This window comes from Drosophila busckii, chromosome X, assembly GCF_011750605.1.
Source record: "Drosophila busckii strain San Diego stock center, stock number 13000-0081.31 chromosome X, ASM1175060v1, whole genome shotgun sequence".
In the NCBI taxonomy this organism is placed as follows: domain Eukaryota; kingdom Metazoa; phylum Arthropoda; class Insecta; order Diptera; family Drosophilidae; genus Drosophila; species Drosophila busckii.
The window spans coordinates 22,163,031-22,181,005 of NC_046608.1; the positions used below are offsets into that span (position 1 = coordinate 22,163,031).

General features: G+C 33.1%; 1 protein-coding gene across 1 annotated transcript in view; it reads left to right on the top strand.

Annotated features, from left to right (window-relative positions):
- The window catches only part of LOC108605415 (protein folded gastrulation), a 34,699-nt gene extending 22,814 nt beyond the window's left edge, over nt 1–11,885 (top strand). The window contains exons 3-4 of the mRNA XM_033294529.1: nt 8,748–10,280; nt 11,873–11,885. Of these exons, the coding sequence (XP_033150420.1) occupies nt 8,845–10,280; nt 11,873–11,885 (1,449 nt within the window). The 5' untranslated portion in view covers nt 8,748–8,844. The remainder of the gene's footprint in view (nt 1–8,747; nt 10,281–11,872) is intronic.
- The last annotated feature ends 6,090 nt before the right edge of the window (nt 11,886–17,975 follow it).

Below are 17,975 nucleotides of genomic sequence, written 5' to 3' on the forward strand. Positions count from 1 at the left end.
TAGTATAGAAAAATGAGTTACATTAATATTTGCTAAAGCAAGTTTATTTTTATTTGTAATTTTTATACTAAAAACTGTCAAATTAAAATTAAAATTAAATTGTATTAAATTTTTAGAGCAAATATAGCGCAAGCAAAATTTATTGCAAACAAAAATTGAGATATATATAATAATTATATATAATAGATAGTTAGTTAGAAAGAATTTAGAATAAAAATATAAATGAAGTTATAATTTTTATTTGCTTTATTTCAATTTAAAAGCTGCAGCAAAATTATTTCAAAAACTGCCAAATTGTTGTTGTCTTGTAAATTAAATTAAAATATAATTATATTGTTTAAAGCAAAAATGAATGCAGCATTTATTTATTTCAACTGCGCTGCTTGCACTTTTTGTTATTAAACAAAAAACTTGATTTGTGGTTTTTTTATATTTTAGTGATTGTGATTTTATTTGTGTTTTTATGTATTCGGCACGCGTCTGCGTGCGGATCGTGTCGCTAAATAGGCTCGCACTGCGGACTGGGCTAACACACACACACACACACACACACACACACAGTCGACTGTCTGCACGTTTAACGCACCAAAATTTGTTGGCCTACTATAAAAAAAAGAAGAAGAAAAGAACGAATCGATTCCAAAGGCAACTCGTTTATAATTTTTGCTTTTTCAACTTTTTGTTGTTTTCGTTTTCATCTCAACATTTGTTTTGCAATTGTTGCTGCTCGTTGATGGGGGCAACTGCTGCTTGCCACTTGCCACTCACAACTCATCAGACGTGCCACTTGCCACTTGCTGCGTGCCACTCGTAATTGAAAACTAATTGCGTTTCTCACGCCTTTTTAGCCATTTTCACACGCATTGGCTGCTTTTCGGAAAATTCAACACAACAACGGGCTCTATAAATTTTCATGCTTAAGCAAACTTATAGCGCTGGGGGCATGTTGCATGCCGCATGTGGCACGTAGCACAAACATTGCCATTTGTTTGCAATTTCGTGTAAATTTATTTGATAAGCCAGAGATAGTTGCGTCTCATTTGCGCGCTACACTGAGCGAAAATGCATTGATTTATGCGCTCAACGAATTTCACAATTGTTGTTAACTTTTGTTTGCTGATCTCATGCGAGAGCGAGCTAACAGCTTTTGCTTTATTGGCTCAAAGTTTAGTTGGCTCGTCTGCCCGATTTAATTGCTTGGCTTAAAGCTAAGCGCACAAGAGAGTTAAAAATAGCCTCAAGGCAAGTTTAACCCTAGCACACGACCACAGGCATTCGCCTTAACGGTATTTATAGTGCGCCCTTTGTGCAACAAAAAACAAAAAAAAAAAACTTGTTAAGCAACTCTGATAAATTAAATGACAGCCGCCCGCATTGGTCATAAATAAACCACAATGCGGTGTTAAATTGCTCTCAACTGCCAATGAAGTGGCCCAGGACTCGCTTTGTTATTGCCACCAGTACTAAAGTTGTGGGCAAAAGTATTTTGACCAAATCTTTCCACCAACTCTTTGTTTGCTTGCACTTTATGTTTTAAAAACTTTATTTAATGCAACTTTTTTTTATATAATAAGTTTATTATCTTGTGCAATTTAATGCTTTAAAAAATATTTTATATTTATTTACAGTAAATTATTAAAAAAATTTTTTCAGTTTTATTTAATGCAAATAACTTTTTTATATATTAAAATTTATTATCTTGTGCAATTTAAAAAATATTTATTTACTTGCTGTAAATTATTAAAATTATTTGTATTTTTTTGGGGCAGGACGCAAATTTTAAATTTGCAGTCTATTATCTTATGCAAATACACTTTGTTTTTATTAAAATTTATGTATCATTAGTGCAATTTAAAAATATTTATTTTACTTGCTGTAAATTATTAAAAATTATTTTAATTTTTTTGCAATTTAATTTATATTTGTTTATTTTATAATATTGGTGTGAATTGCTATTAAATATTATGCAAATGAAGTGTAAAAACAATTGGCAATGTCTTGGCTGTAATTACTCGCCAATTGATTTGCATAATTATCAATTAACTATATTTGATTAAACTTGTTTGCACAACTACTATGCAGGTAATTGCCTGTTTATGTATGTGTGTGTGTGCGTATTGTTTCATTGAAGCCTACGTGCCAGCCTGAGAATTTGTATTGAATATTGTTTTTGTTATCTCTAAATGAAAATTTCTTATATGAGCAATAACTTTACTGTGGATCAATAGAAGAGTTTGATAATAATGCATCTAGGGTATTGTGTCAATTGAATTAAATATATCTGATGCTTAATTTTGTTTTAAATTTGTGTGCCGAATACCTTAAACTATAATTTTATTTAAACTTTAAAATAAATACAAGTCAATACCAGTTACTTAACTTAAGTTGGCCCTTAAGGCAAAACAACAGCTCGTAGTAGCGATGGCAGCACGAAATAAACATTTTAATTTAATAAAAAAATTGTAAAAAAGTTCAACGCAGATGTTGTAAATAATTTTAATTTTTCTTTTTTGAATTCTATCAATCGTTAAAATATTTATTATTTTTCTATGCTCTATTCTCTATATTTTATTGCTTATTACGCTGCTTATAATTATTTTTATTTAAACGTAATTCACTGCTAACTTTTTTTTTTTACTTATTTTCGTGACACTTGCGTGACACGAAGCTCGGCCCGTGGCCATCTCTAGTGCGTAGGCCTGGCCAACTAGCAACAGTTGGCAAACAGCATTGAAAGCAGCTTTGGGCCTTTGGCTACCAACTCGCGTTTTGTATAATTCTTGACCAGACATTGACATACTCGAGTCGGTCTAATATAAATGCACGACTTTGTTGTTGTTGTTGTTGCTGTTGTTGTTGTTGTTGTTGTTGCATGCATAATAAGCAATTCGAATGTATCTGCAGTCGAATAGCAACATTAGATACATTTTGTATTTACAGCTAATTGAACGCATTTGAACATTCAGACGCTGTCGTTTGTTTTGTTTTTTTTTTTTTATTGCTGGCAATGAGCTAATGACTGATTGTGCCTTTGGATATAGTAATATATAATAGACGGATCGTTATTTCAGATAAGCATTGCAACTGTAACTGTAAACGCTTTAAATATCGATGAGCTCATCTTGTATTTGATGCAATTGAGCTGCAATTTTTCTAAGTCCCCCACCCCACCCCCAAGCCATTAGCATTTTTACATTCCAGCATATTCTAGAGAGCGAGAGAGAGAGAGATCGCGAACTACACTGCGCCACAGTATGCAGCAGACAAAGCAATTAATAATAAATTTCATACAAATTTTAAAATATTTAGTTAGTCAGCAACTTGTTCATTTAATAGAATAAAAATTACTTTAGTTATTTTTTGCTTGAAATTCTTACTAAGAAAATTCAAATAAAAATTAATTTTACATTTTTTTTTGATACTTTTGTTACTATATATTAATATTAATTTTTATTTTAAATTTTGCAACTAAAAAATATATATCATAAACTTTTAGTGTATATTTGTTTAATAAAAAAATTTGTAGCAATTTTTTAAATGAATTTTTAAAGTAAAAAAATATAAATCAAAAACTACTAGGTTTCAATTTTTTTTTAGTAAAAATTACAATTTTTGATTGAAATTCCTACTAAGAAAATTAAAATAAAAATTAATATTATATATTTTTTAAACAACTTTTAAATTTTATAACTAAAAAAATATATCAAAAACTTTGAGTGTACATTTTTTTTAATCAAAATTTGTAGCATAAAATTTCATATTATATAAGTAAATTTTTGAACTAAAAAAATATAAATCAAAAACTATTAAAGTTTTAAAAATTTATAGCATAAAAATTAAAGTTAAATTAAATATAAAAATTAAAAAGTAATTGTAATTTTCTACGCAGCATAAATTATTGAAAGTCAATTTCTATTCATTTTTATTGAACAAGCGTAGAGCAAGTTTTATTTAGAATTTAATTGATTAAAAATTTTCAAAAATCAGAAAGTAATTTGCATGCTTAAAATGATTTCAAATTTGTATTAGTTATTAGTGTGAATTTGAATTAAACAAAATTATGAGTTTATTGCTTTAATAAGTTAATAATTTTGAACAAGCTGCAGCTTTGCTGGGCGAGCGATAAAAATACAAAAAATATGTTTCAAAAATGTTGTTCGCATGTCCTTGCTCGCTGACAGGGATTATGAGCAAACAAACACGTGCAAACAGCCAAACAGGACGTATGTGTAGCTGATGTTGATAAGCAGGGACATGGCCATGGCCATGGACACGAAGCAGGAAGCTGGACATGGACAGATGAGTTTTTGGTGGGGCTATCAAATGTCTGTGGAGGTGCCCACAGCATTTGGTGGCATTTTGCGTTAAGCGTTTGACGCACAGATAAAAAAGAGAGAGAGAGAGAGAGAGAGAGAGCGACTTACAACGGAATTGTGGATTGAATCATTGAATTGAATTGAATACGTGCGAGCACGAAACAGAGCGCATTGCTACGTGTCCTGCTAACTGTTGTTGTTGTTGTCCTGATGTATTAGCAACATGTCAATGTGTGTGTGTGTGTGTGAGTCAAAAGATTTTGATTTCTAGCATCAGATGTTGTCCAAAAAACAAGCACAACAAAAAAGATGAAGAGCGAGCGAAGTATCCTTCGAAAAAATAAAAACGCTGACAGCAGTTGCTGATTTTTAATTAAAAATTTGCGACGTGTGAAGTTGATTTCAATTTCGATGGCGCCAAGGTGTGCATGTGTGTGTGTGTGTGTGTGTGTGTGTGTGTGTGTGTGTGTGTGTGTGTGTGTGTGTGTGTGTGTGTGTGTGTTGCTGACAGCTCAACCCTCAACTCAACTCAACTCGGCTTAGCTCAAACTCAGCTTCAGTTCAGTTTTTGTTTAGTTTTGCTTTAGTTGAACTGTTATATATATATATATAATATATATATAACACACACACACACACACACACACAGGCACTCAGTATATTTTTTTGCTGCAGTCCTTTTAGCTGTTGATTTAACATTTGATGCCAATGCCGCGTGACAGGCAAACAGAAATAGAAACTCACACACACACACACATGTCCATCACTCTATGCACTATCTCTCTCTCTCTTTCTCTTTAAAAAAAAAGACAGCAAGCAAATGTATCGAGCTACTTGCAATAGCTTCATAAATATAGATTAAATAGTTTTCAAACTTGTATCGATTGTGCAAATGCCACACACAGCAATGTGGCATGTAGCAACTTGCCACACACAGCTAGAGATAAGCTGCATGACTCTGCATGCTGCTGCTGCTGCTCATCAACAACAAAATATTGTGAAATGCATTGAATGTGCTTCAATAAAAATAAAAAAAGAAGGAAAATTCAAAGCCAGTGCAACATTTTTTAATTAGTCATGTTTGACTGTATTTTCCAATCACTTTTCTTCAATAATTAAAAACTCATTTTTTTCTTCACTGTTGCCTTTTCTTGCTGAATTTAAATCATATGCAATATATTTTCGATCTCTCTTGTTCTTTCGCTCAATCAATTTGTAGCAATTTCTTGGTTGTTTGCTCACTTATTTTCATTTTAATGCAGCGCAAATTTTAATTTAATAATTTAAATATTTTCTAATATTTTTGTTTACTTTTATTTTAATTCTTTGCTTACACTTTAGAATAATAATAAGCCAATTTTTCATATTTAATATTTTCTCTCACACTCTCAATCTCTCTCTCTCTCTCTCTCTCTCTCTGTGTGTGTGTCTCTCTCTCTCTCTCTCTCTCTCTCTCTGTGTGTCTCTCTCTCTCTCTGTGTGTGTGTCTCTCTCTCTCTCTCTCTGTGTGTGTCTCTCTCTCTCTCTCTGTGTGTGTCTCTCTCTCTCTCTCTTTTTGTGCCTCTCTCTTTCATAGCCTATTAGTAATTTTTGTACTTTTTTTTAAATTCAAAGCTTACAAAATTCTTTTCATTTTAATTTAAATTTAGCACTTTGCTTATAACTTTATTTAGCTCACGTTTTATAACTAATTTAGCTCATTATTCATATTTAATATTTGCTCTCACTCTGTCTTTCTCTCTCTCTCTTTCTGTCTCTCGATCACTGCCTCTTTCTCTCTTGCTCTCTTTCAAAATTTACTTACTTTTATTTAAATTCCAAAAAAATTATTTTAGCTCATTAATTTTTAATAATTTTTCTCACTCTCTCTCCCTCTTTCTTGCTCTCGTTCATAGCTTATTATTCAAATTCAGCGCTTAAAAATTTCTTTTCATTTTAATTTAAATTTAGAACTTTATTTAGCTCGTACTTTAGAACTAATTTAGCTCATTATTTATATATAATATTCCCTCTCTCTCTTTTGCTCTCTTTCACTAGTATTTTTGCTTAAATTCATAGCTTCATAGATGTATAAATTTTAATTTAAATTTAATTATGCTCTTTACTTTTTTTTCGTACACTGCCATTGCTTCTCTTTTGTTTATAACTTGCTTAATTGCTTAGTATACTTAATACTTTAGCTTACTAATTTTAATTAGAATTGATAAGTTTAAAATTAATTATGACTTTGGTTTGTTTGACTTCTCATGCTCTTGGCATAGTTGAGATTAAGATTCAAATTTACTTTATAGCCTTGACATTGTGTGTGTGTGTGCGTGTGTGTGTGTGTTGAGAGCTATGGATAAATTGAATTGGGGGCAATAGTTCTCTAAATTTATTTGGGTTAATTGCAGATTATGAAAGAGTTCAAAATGCAGTTCGACGCTTGTCAAAGTCATTGCCACAACTTTATCAGCCAAAGTGCCGTTATGTCATTAACCTTATCAGGCATGTGTGTGTGTGTGTGCGTCTGTGTGTGTGTGTGTAAGGTACTTGACATTCACACGCGCATGCGACACGCACTGCCAAATAAAAAGAAAAATAAAATAAAATAAAGACAAGTGAACGTCGAGGCGGGCAAGTTTATGAGTGTCTATGTGTGTGTGTGTGTGTGTGTGTGTGTGCGTTGAGACCCTGTGCCCACTAAAAAGCTATTAACAAATAATAATGACAACAGCAGCAGCAGCAGCAGCAACAACGGCAGCCATAAACTTGAGTGCAACAGTTAGCGGCAGCAACGAGTCGCGAGTCGCGAGTGGCGGTTGCAATGTGCCACACACTTGAACTCATAAATTCTAAGAACCCGCCAGATAACCTACATCTATATAAACACGCACATCTTGCTATCTCGCTCTCGCTCTCTCGCTGTCTCGCTCTAACGCATTGTCTTCGTTATAAATAAACATTTTGTGCGTGCCTCATATTCCCATGTACGTGTGTGTGTGTGTGCGCTTAAGTAAAGTGCAACATCAACAATGATTGCTGTTGTTGTTGTTGTTGCTACCACAGCAGCAACAAGTTGATGCAGTTGTTGCTGCTGCTGCTGCTGCTATTGTTATTATTATTGCTGCTGTTGCTGTTGATTATGACAACACCGATGACTGATATGTCTGTCTGTCCGTCCGTCCGTCCGTCTCTACCCATTAATACATTAAAACGCTGCCCCAAGTTCAGCGTCTTAGTGTGCGCGTTGATTGACGCTCGAGCCACTGTGCAAAGCCAGGCACAGTGGAACAGCAGCGCTTAAATTACAATTATAAATTCTTATTAGTTTAGCTTAGCTAATTTATTATTAATTAGTTTAAATAACTAAAAATTTGTATTAAATTTAATTGCTGCAATCTTCAAATATTTTGTGGCGATTATTTAAAAATTTTGCTAATTTTCTTTAATGAAATTAAAAGCAATCTGAATATATTTTTTGCAATTATTTTGCTTACGACATTAATTGAAAATTTTACTTATTTGCCTTTGAGTTTTCTTTAAAATGAAATTAAATGAATTTTAAATTTAAAAAATATTTTTATTGCAATTATTTTCTATTTTATTTTGTGTACGAGATTATTTAAAAACTTTGCTGCAATATAAAAATATTTTTATTGCAATTTTTGGTTTTTCTTTTCACATTATTTAAAAGTTTTTGCTAATTTCTCTTAACTTACTTATGAAAATTATATTTTTATACTACAGTAAGTTTAAATTTAATTGCAGTTTATTAGTTAATTTAATTTTAAATTTTTTTGAAATTTAATTTTAATTGCAATTTATTGATAAATTTAAAATTTAATTGCAATTGATTGATAAATTTTAATTGCAATTTATTGATAAATTTTAAATTTAATTGCAATTTATTGATAAATTTTTATTTGCAGTTTATTAGTAAATTAAATTTTAATTGCAATTTATTGATAAATTTTAAATTTAATTGCAGTTTATTAGTAAATTTAAATTTAATTGCAATTTATTGATAAATTTTTAATTTAATTGCAATTTATTAGTTCATTTAATTTTAATTGCAATTTATTAGTAAATTTAATTTGAAGTGCAATTTATTGCAACATTTTTAATAAATTTTTCTATTAATATTTAAATTTGAACTATGCTATTAATTTTTAAGTATAATAAATATTTTGCTTGACATTTTTTTTAAAGTATTTTATGCTTTTGCTTTTATTTGCGTATTGAATTATTTGAGCACAAATTTAGTCACTCAAGCCCATGGTACATTGAACGCTGTGTGTGGCCACAAAGGTGCATGCCACATGTGGTAGGTTGGTTGGTTGGTTGGTTGGGGGGTTGGTTTAACAGTTAATCAAGCGGCAGCAAAGCTTAAGATATTAACATATATATAATGCTATCTCTTTCTCTCTCTCTCTCTCTCTCTCTTTGCAGCTCTGATATTGCAGCAGCAGCGTAGAAAGGAAAATCAATTTGAGCTGCTGTGTGTGGAATTTGCGGGTGGGCAATCTGGAGCTGAAGGATTGCCGCTATGGCATCATCATCGAGAGGCGCCACGACATGTTGCTGCCGCTGGCTGCTGCTGCTGTTGCTGCTGTTCGAGGCAGTGGAGCTGCGGCCGGCGCTGCCGATAACCTCGCGACCCATTGAGGGCAATGCCCAGCGCATGGCCTGGGAGGAGTGGCTGAGTCTGCCGCACGAGCAAAAGTCGCTGGAGAAGCAAAAGAAGGTGACGGCCAAATCGATATTCACCCTCCCCTTTCGCCACTGCCCGCCGGGCCACAAGCTCTACAACGAGCGCTGCATACCGCAGATCAACATCGATCCAACGGATTTGATAAAACAGGAGCTGATTGGGCTGCTGGGCACGGGCGGCACGGGCGTAGCGGCGGCGACAGGACCAACGGATTATGACTATAGCGACATCGATAGCGACAGCGATGAGCTGCTGTTCGATGTGCCGCTGCTGGTGCCGCCGCCGCCGCCAACCACCAGCGAGGCAGAGGATCAGGCGCTGCCCAGCGAGGATGCGCCGCTTAAATTTAATATATTCGAAAAGAAATATCCAACGGGAGCGGATGCCGAAGCCGAAGCCGAAACAGAGCTGAGCGCGGCGCCACCAAATGCAACAGCAACAGCAACAACAACAATTGCTACAACAACAACAACAACAACAGCAGCAGCTATAGCAACAACCACGCCCACGCCTGCGCCTACAAATCGCATTGCTGGCGATTTGCAAGCTGCTGCCAGCAGCAGCAGCAGCAGCAACATTGCCTTTGGCCCCATCGATGCCATTGTGCTGCCGGCGGGTGTTGCGCCCATCACAACAACAACAACAACAACAACTGAGTATGAAGCGGAGCTGGCGCAGCTGCTCAAGGTCGACGCCTTTTTGCCCGCCAGCAGCCACAGCCTGCAACAGTTGCCGCCAGCAGTTTTCAGTCATCAGCTGAGCTCAGACTTGGCTGCTGATGAAGCAACAGCAACGGATATAGCACCAATTGTTGCAGCTGCAGCAGCAGCAGCAACCAGCACTACGCCTACAACAGCAATGCTGACGACAACAACAGCAGCAGCAGCAACCACAGAACATGAAAATCGACTTGGCGCACAAAAATCGAAAGTGCAACCGGTTGAGTTAACAACAACAACAGCAACTGATACAACAACAGCAGCAACAGTTGCTGCTGCTATAGATCAAGCTGGCAATGCTGCTGCTGCTGCTGCTGATGACCGGTTTTATTATCAGCCACTTGGCAGCAGCAGCAGCAGCAACTTGAATATGCTGAGCGACAATTTAATGACAAATACAATTGTTGCTCATGGCGAGTCCGCAGCAGCAGCAAGTGAAATGAATTTTGAGCAGGAGCTGCGCATTATAAATGAGTTGGTAAAGCAGCAGCAGCAACAAGCGAGCAGCAGCAGCAGCAGCACAGCGCTGCCAACAACAACAACAGACAGCAGCAGCAGCAGCAGCTCAATAGCTGAGACAACAACAACAGACAGCAGCAGCAGCTCAGTAGGAACAACAGAGAGCAGCAGCAGCTCAATAGCAACAGCAACAAATGTTGCTGAGACAACAGCAGCAACAGACAGCAGCAGCAGCAGCACAATAGCTGAGACCACAACAGCAACAGCAGCAACAGCAACAGACAGCAGCACATTTTGGTCTAAGCTAATGCCAACAACAGCAGCAGACAGCAGCGCAGCAACAACAGCAACAACAACAAATGTTGCTGAGCGCGCAACAGCAACAGCAGCAACAACTGTTGCCAGTATTAATACACAACGTAGCAATAGAAATAGTAAAATAATTAGCATAGATAGCTTAGAAACAACAACAACAACAGCAGCAACAACAGCAGCAACATCTAGCAGCAGCAGCAGCAGCAGCAATCAACTTGCCACTGATGCCAGCTACACGCCCTTTTGGTGGCTGCCCAATTTGGGCTGGCGCTTGGATCGTCAAACCGATCAAAATGGCGAAGATCGTTCGCTGCTCTTAAGATTCTTTAGCACGTTTCGTGGCAGCAACACAGCAACAGCAGCAGCAGCAACATGGCCTACAACACGCTAAACTTACTTAAATTTAATTTTCTTTGTGCTCTGTGCATTGCTTGACGCTTAAGCTTTGCTACACTTGGAGCAACTTCGAATTGCTGTTGCAAGCAGCGGCAACAATATTTCAATTTGTTTGTTGAAGTTTCAATTTCTTGTCGTGTGCACTTTTCTACTTTTATGTATTGTATTTAGCTGCTGCTTTTATGTTGTTAATTTAATTTTATGTGTACATTTTTTTTTTTTTAAAGTTAGTTTTATATATATAATTTTTTTTTTGTAGCTGTTGCTGCTGCTGCAATATTTAATTGTGATTACTTAAAGTTTATGCTTAATTTTTAGCTACACACACACACACACATAACTAACTAAAATAAATGTATTTAAAATTTTGTAATATAGTTCACTTTGGCTTGTAACTTTTGTAATTTTTTTTTTTTTTTGTTTTTTATATGTCAGTCAAGTGTGCTTTATATATATTTGCTTTATATATGCTAATTTTAAATTTAAATGTAAATTGTTGCTGCACACACAAATTATACAAAAAAATATATATATTAATGTATTGCATATTTAAATGTATTTTTTATTATTTTTTAATACTAATTGCATGTACAAAGTTATAAACTAATCAATTTTTCAACTATAACAAATTTTTTTTAAAACGTTAAGCCGAACCAAAGTTCAAACAACAAACAAAAAAATTACAACGCAAATACGCATTACGATTTATTATTAAGTGCATATAATAAAATATTAAATAAATAATAAGCTTGTTTTATTTGGGGCTGGGGCTGGTTTGGGTCTCCAGCAATTTTGCATTTTCTAATTTTGGGCTTGCCAGCGGCTTTGGGCAAGTTTGCTCAACTATGAATTGCTGCGATTATGCGGGATTTGAGCTGAGAGTAAATGAATTGCTTGTGGCAAGGACTTGCACTTGGCTTAAATGAAACTTTGAGCGGCAACGTCTTAAATTACTGCAACTTGCATTTTTTTAGTTTTTCTATTTGAGCCAACGGATGCCAGCGACAGCTGTCAGCGCTAACAAAATCAGCGCGACAGGAAGCTGCTACACACACACACAGACAGAGCGACACAAACACACACACATAATATGCTAAAATATCTGTCACACTTGCCTGTTGTTGTTGTTGTTGTTGCCGCCGTGTGTGTGTCGCAAATGCCATTAGCACAAATTTTACCGCTACGTCTTTTTCCTGCTTCTTTTTTTTTTTATTTTCATTTCGTGTGTATTTTGTGCTAAAATTTTCTTTAGGTAAACATATGCAGCAGGCATGTTAACATGGCGAATAAAATTTACACACACACACAAGAGAGAGCGAGAGAGTGAGAGTGTGTGTGTGTGCATGTTTGGCAGTAAAAAAAATTCAGCGCTGTTTGCCTAACGATCTGCATTAAGCGCTGATTGCAGCAGCCGCAGATTTATGCGAGAGCGAGAGAGCGCGAGTGTCGCGCATTGAAAATTGAAAGTGTATTTTGGTTTTACACACACACACACACACACATTTTGCTACCTGTTTAATTCGCATTGCTGCTTAAAGTTGATTTTGGGCGCCATCTAGCGACTTTTGCTTGCCAATTTGACAGCAACAAGCGTAGCTCGCACAACTATTGCATACTTTAGAGCGCATCATTTTATTCTTTCACTATAAATGGCTTATATTATAAATAAATTGAAAAAAAATATAAATGAAATTGAAATAAATAATAAAAATAAAAATAATAAAACTTTAGCTATGTTTCAATAAAAATATTAGTAAAATAATTAGTTTTGCATGCTAAATTAAATTATTTGGCTGTTTAGTACTTAAAATTGTTCTTCAATTTTTTAAACTATAATTAAAAAAGCAATTTAAAATCGATGCAAGTTTTTTAATTTTTATTATTAAAGCAACTCTTAAAAGAATTTAATAAAAAAAATAGTTTTAAATTATTTGGCTTTTTAGTAATTTTAGTACTTGAAATTGTACTGCAAACGTTTGAACTAAATAAAAAGCAAATGAATTAAAAAGAAAAATAAACTTTCGTAATTTTAAAATAAATAAATTAAACTATATTTCATTTAAAATATTATAAAAAAAATAGTTTGGCATGCATAATTAAAAAATTTGCACTTAAAAAATTAAATTATTTGGCTTGTTTAGTAATTTTAAGTAGTTGAAATTGTTCTGGAAAAATCTAAAGAATTGAAAAGAAAAATAAACTTTTGTAATTTTAAAATAAAAAAATTTAAAAATATTATAAAAAAAATAGTTTGTCATGCATAATTAAAAAATTTGCACTTAAAAAATTAAATTATTTGGCTGTTTAGTGCTTGCAATTTATTTAACATTTTTTTTTTTGTTGTTTAATAAATTAAAAGTGCTGATGGTGCATGTAGTTTAAATAAGCAGGCTTGTAATTAAATATTAATTGGCACAGCTTTCTTTAATAATTTAAACTGTAGTTTAATAACATTTTATTACGTTTAGTTTTAATTAAATATTAATTGGCGCAGTTTTTTCTTTAATAATTTAAACTGTAGTTCAATAATATTTAATTACGTTTAGTTTGTCAATTAATAAATTTGTTTAAATTGTAAAATTAATGCAGCTAATTAACTCACATATGGAAGAATATTTCGTACGATTTATTAAAGTGCAGCGCTTAACTTGTCTGTCTGTGTGTCTGTCTGTCTGTGTGTGTGGCCTGCCACGCCCACGCCGCATGCTTTGGCATAAGCCAAATGGCAACAGTTTGGCACAAAGAAGGAAATTTCTGTTTATTTAACTATTAAGCTTAAGCGCATACGAAGCAGCAAAGGAGCGCAACGGAAACTACAAAACGACGCACTTAAATGTGCTACAGTGTGTGTGTGTGATCATGTGTGTGTGTGTGTGTGTGTGTGTGTGCATAAAATATAAATGAAACGACGCCTAGTAAGCATGCAATATACAAAGTCTCAGTTGTTGTTGTGTGAGTTGTGCAGTATTTTAGTTTTCAATGCCTAAGCTTTTATGCAAAGTAAACAATACACACACACAGATGCACACACACACACATACATACATTTACATACGTTCATAATTCAGGCAAGAGTTGGAGGCGTATGCGTGTTGTTTGTATTTGTATTTGTATTTGCTGAAGCTGAAGCATTAGCTATTGTCTGCCTAACAGCGAAGCGAAGAGAGAGAGAGAGAGAGAGAGAGAGCGCGCGCGTGCTAGAGCGAGACAGAGCGCGTTAGTCTTGGGCGCTGGGTGGCATTTAAACTTAACTCAAACTGCAGACGCACAATCTGCTCAATGAATCTCAATAAGTTTGTCATGCTTTGCCTTCATTTCTATGTGTGTGTATATTTACACTTGTGTGTGTGTGTGTGCGCGTATGCTAAATCAAGCGGTAATTGCTGCTGCTGCTGCTGCTCTGGCTCAAGTTGCTGTTTATATAATTGAAACTAACACAAATAAAGTGCAAAAGCTTTTTTGCCACAAAATGTGGCACAATCCACATTAACAGCGCCCACATCACACGCAGCAGAGTTCGGGGCTGGGGCTTAAGTTGGCAGCTTAGGCTTGGGGGTGGGTGCAACTATCAACATTAACTGCTCAATAGGAATCAATTGTTGGCTGTCGCTTTATTTTTATGCAACTAATACGCACAGTGCTACCAAAGTGTAGCACATTGACCCAAAAAAATTAAATTGCTAATTGCTTTAATTTATAATAGTTTGTAATTTAATATTTTATATCTTTTGTTAATTTATTTTAATGTAATTCTAATAAATAATTTAATAATAAATGCAAAAAAAGGATTTTTTAACTTTTTAAAGTTGTAATTAATTTAATTTAATATAATTCTGAAAAATATTCTTCGGATTTTAAAATAATAAATGCAAAATAAAAGATTTTTAATTTATTTAATTTGTTGTTAATTTAATTGAATTAATTGTAATTTAAAAAAAATAAACGTACTTTTTGCAATTAGTTTGTATTATTAATGCTAATTGAATTTAATTAAAAATTAGCTAGTTGAAAAATTATTTTTTACTAATTAATACCAAAAAATACCAAAAAGCATATTTTTATAGTTTATTTTGGCTATAAATAATTTAAAATTAAATATAGCTATTTAAATTTAGCATAGCTTGCAATTTATTAAAAATTAGAAAAAAAAAATTGTTTGATACAAATTTTTAAAACCATTTGTTTGAATTAGAAAATTTTCTAAAATGAAAATAATATTGGAAAAATTTTTAAAATGTAAAATGTTAAAATATTTGTTAAAAATAATATTGGAAAAATTTGTAAAATGCAAAATGTTAAAATTTTTGTTAAAAATAATATTGGAAAAATTTGTAAAATTGAAAATGTTAAAATAATTGTTAAAAATAATATTAAATGTAGTAAATGAAAAAGAAAATATAATAAAATGTAAAATGTTAAAAAATTTGTTAAAAATAATATTGGAAAAATTTGTGAAATGTAAAATGTTAAAATAATTGTTAAAAATAATATTAAATGATGAAAATAAAAAAGGAAATATAATAAAATAATGCAAATCAAATTTATCTAAAATGCATATTATAAAAAAAATATTTGTAAACTCTAAAAGGGAAAATGTTTAGCATGCAAGTTAAATTTTTAAATGAAATTTTTAGCAGCAATTGCTTTAAAGCTAAAGCGCGAATTTTTGAATTTTCTTGTGTGTTGCTTAAATTTTTCAATTCGTTTTGCGCGCTCACAGCTTTGAGAGCTTACAATAAACTTAATTTTTATTGCGCAAGCAGTTAAAGTTTTTATGGCCAATTTAACTGGCTGTGGCCCACTGTAAGCAATCGTAAAATGTGTGCGTGTGTGTGTATGTGTGCTTGATTAGTGTAAGACTGCTGCACAAGTGTTACGAACTTGTTGTTGTTGTTGTTGTTGTTTAAGCTGTTGTTAACTTAAGTATAACAATGATAAGGATAACGTTAGACGATAGCGATTTGCTTGCTAACCAAAACTACCTGAGCACACACACACATACACGCATGCACGCATGTATATATGAGTTGTTTGCACCTTATTTATTTGGCACTGTGTGCGTTAGAAGCTTTAGCCACTTACTCAAACATTTGTGTTAAGTAATTGGAATTGTTTGGGATTTTGTTGCTTAAAGTGAAATTTTTGCGTTAGGCAATTGTTATTGCTGCAATTTGGCCAATGACTTTGTTTAGTCTACCTGTCTCTTTCTATTCATATACATATGTTTATATGCTTGCAACTTTAGTGAAGCGGATTTCAGTCAAGGCTGCGGTTCATTAGTTTTCGCCATATGTCGATTGCTGCTGCTCAATGAACACAACACACACACACACACACACATACACATAATATGCCGCCAGTTGCTGCAACTCAATTAATAGCAATAAATGTAAATTACATTTAAATGTGGCGAATAATTTTACATTTGGCTGCCTCTCTCTCTCTCTCTGTCTCTCTCTGTCTCTCTTTCTAACACTTGCCACTTCAGCTGCTACTAATTTGCCACACAAAATGTGCAACCGTCTAGCAAATTTTCCAAGGCACACAAGCATTTTGTCAATTGCTTCACATTTAGCACACAGATTAGTCGAATTTTGAATGTAAATTACGAAAGCCACAGAAATTTTCTGCTAAATATCATTTCACATTTTGTATCTCTAGTGAGCAAAAACAATTTCCAAGCACTTACCACAAGCCGCAGCTGCAATGCTCTGAAAATAAAAGAGAACAATTTTTAGATTATTGCTTAATATTGAAATTTATATAAAAGTGTTGTTGTAATTTGTTAAAATTATGTTTGCAAATAATCAAAATTTGTTTAATAATAGTAATTATTTATTTGCATTTGCTTTGTCTGAAAACTATAGAAAATTAAACTTAAAGTAATGAGTCATAAAAACACATTAATAAATGCAATATAAATATTTTTTAAACTTTTTTAAATTTAATAAATTTGTGTATTTTGCTTTAATATTCTTTATGAGTTTTTATTTTTATTTTTGGCTGTCATATGCTGTGTTCCATTTATTTAGTTGCCCTTGTAAACTTTAAATACAATAAATTAAATAAAAATTAATTAATAATCTGTGTCACCTACGGTTTTGTTATTAAGCATTCTTTGATGCCAATGTAAACTTCACTATATTAACAATAAGTAACATTTTCACACATATCTTTATTAATTTAGTTGAATACCAATTTTGTCATTGAAAATAAAATGAATAATTATTATTTAGCAAGTATTTAGGATTATTTTCCATAAATAATTTAATTACATTTTTAAAATTAAATATTTCTTTCGAAAAAGAATGAGATGTATACATCGGGACCCGGAAGGCCAGACTAATTGACGCCCAGGCGTTAGTTAACAATTAATTAATATTAAATACAGTGTACAAGTTGAGGCCTCTGTGTGTTGAAAACACAACAAAGTTAATTGTAATCTGTCAATCAATTGAGGGATTAACTTGAATTTGAATTGTGCAATGTGCAAGGCAGTCAAGTAAATAATTAATTAATTATAGATTAGGCAAATACAAGTACAAATTATAGTAATTCATGTAAACGCCAATTGAATAGCTCAGCTTAAAGCGATTGCAATTGAATAAAAGTAAAAATTATTAACTAATTATTAAAATTATGTTGAATTTAATTTTAACTACTTATTGTTAATAATTAGTTCGTAGTTGAAATTAAATTCAACATAATGTTTTAATTAATTAATATTATTGAAATAGGTGAGTAAATATTTTTCAAGCGCAGCGAATTATTAATTAAATTAAAATTGAGTGCAACTGATAATTGAATTGATTAGTGAACTTAATTGAAATTCAACAGCTGTGAGCGTGAAATTGTAAACAAGTCTGTCAACCACCCCCACCCCCACCCCCAATGCGCACCCACTCACAAAAATAAAGCCAATCAAAGGGCGTAGCCAGAGAGTCGAAAGTCAAACTGCGAGTGAGTTTCATTATTGTGGCAATTCGCACTTCCTGTGCGTAATGCGTGTGTGGCAAGCAGCCGCAGCAGCATTTCCAATGCATTTTTAACACGCGCGCAAACAGAAAGAGAGGGAGA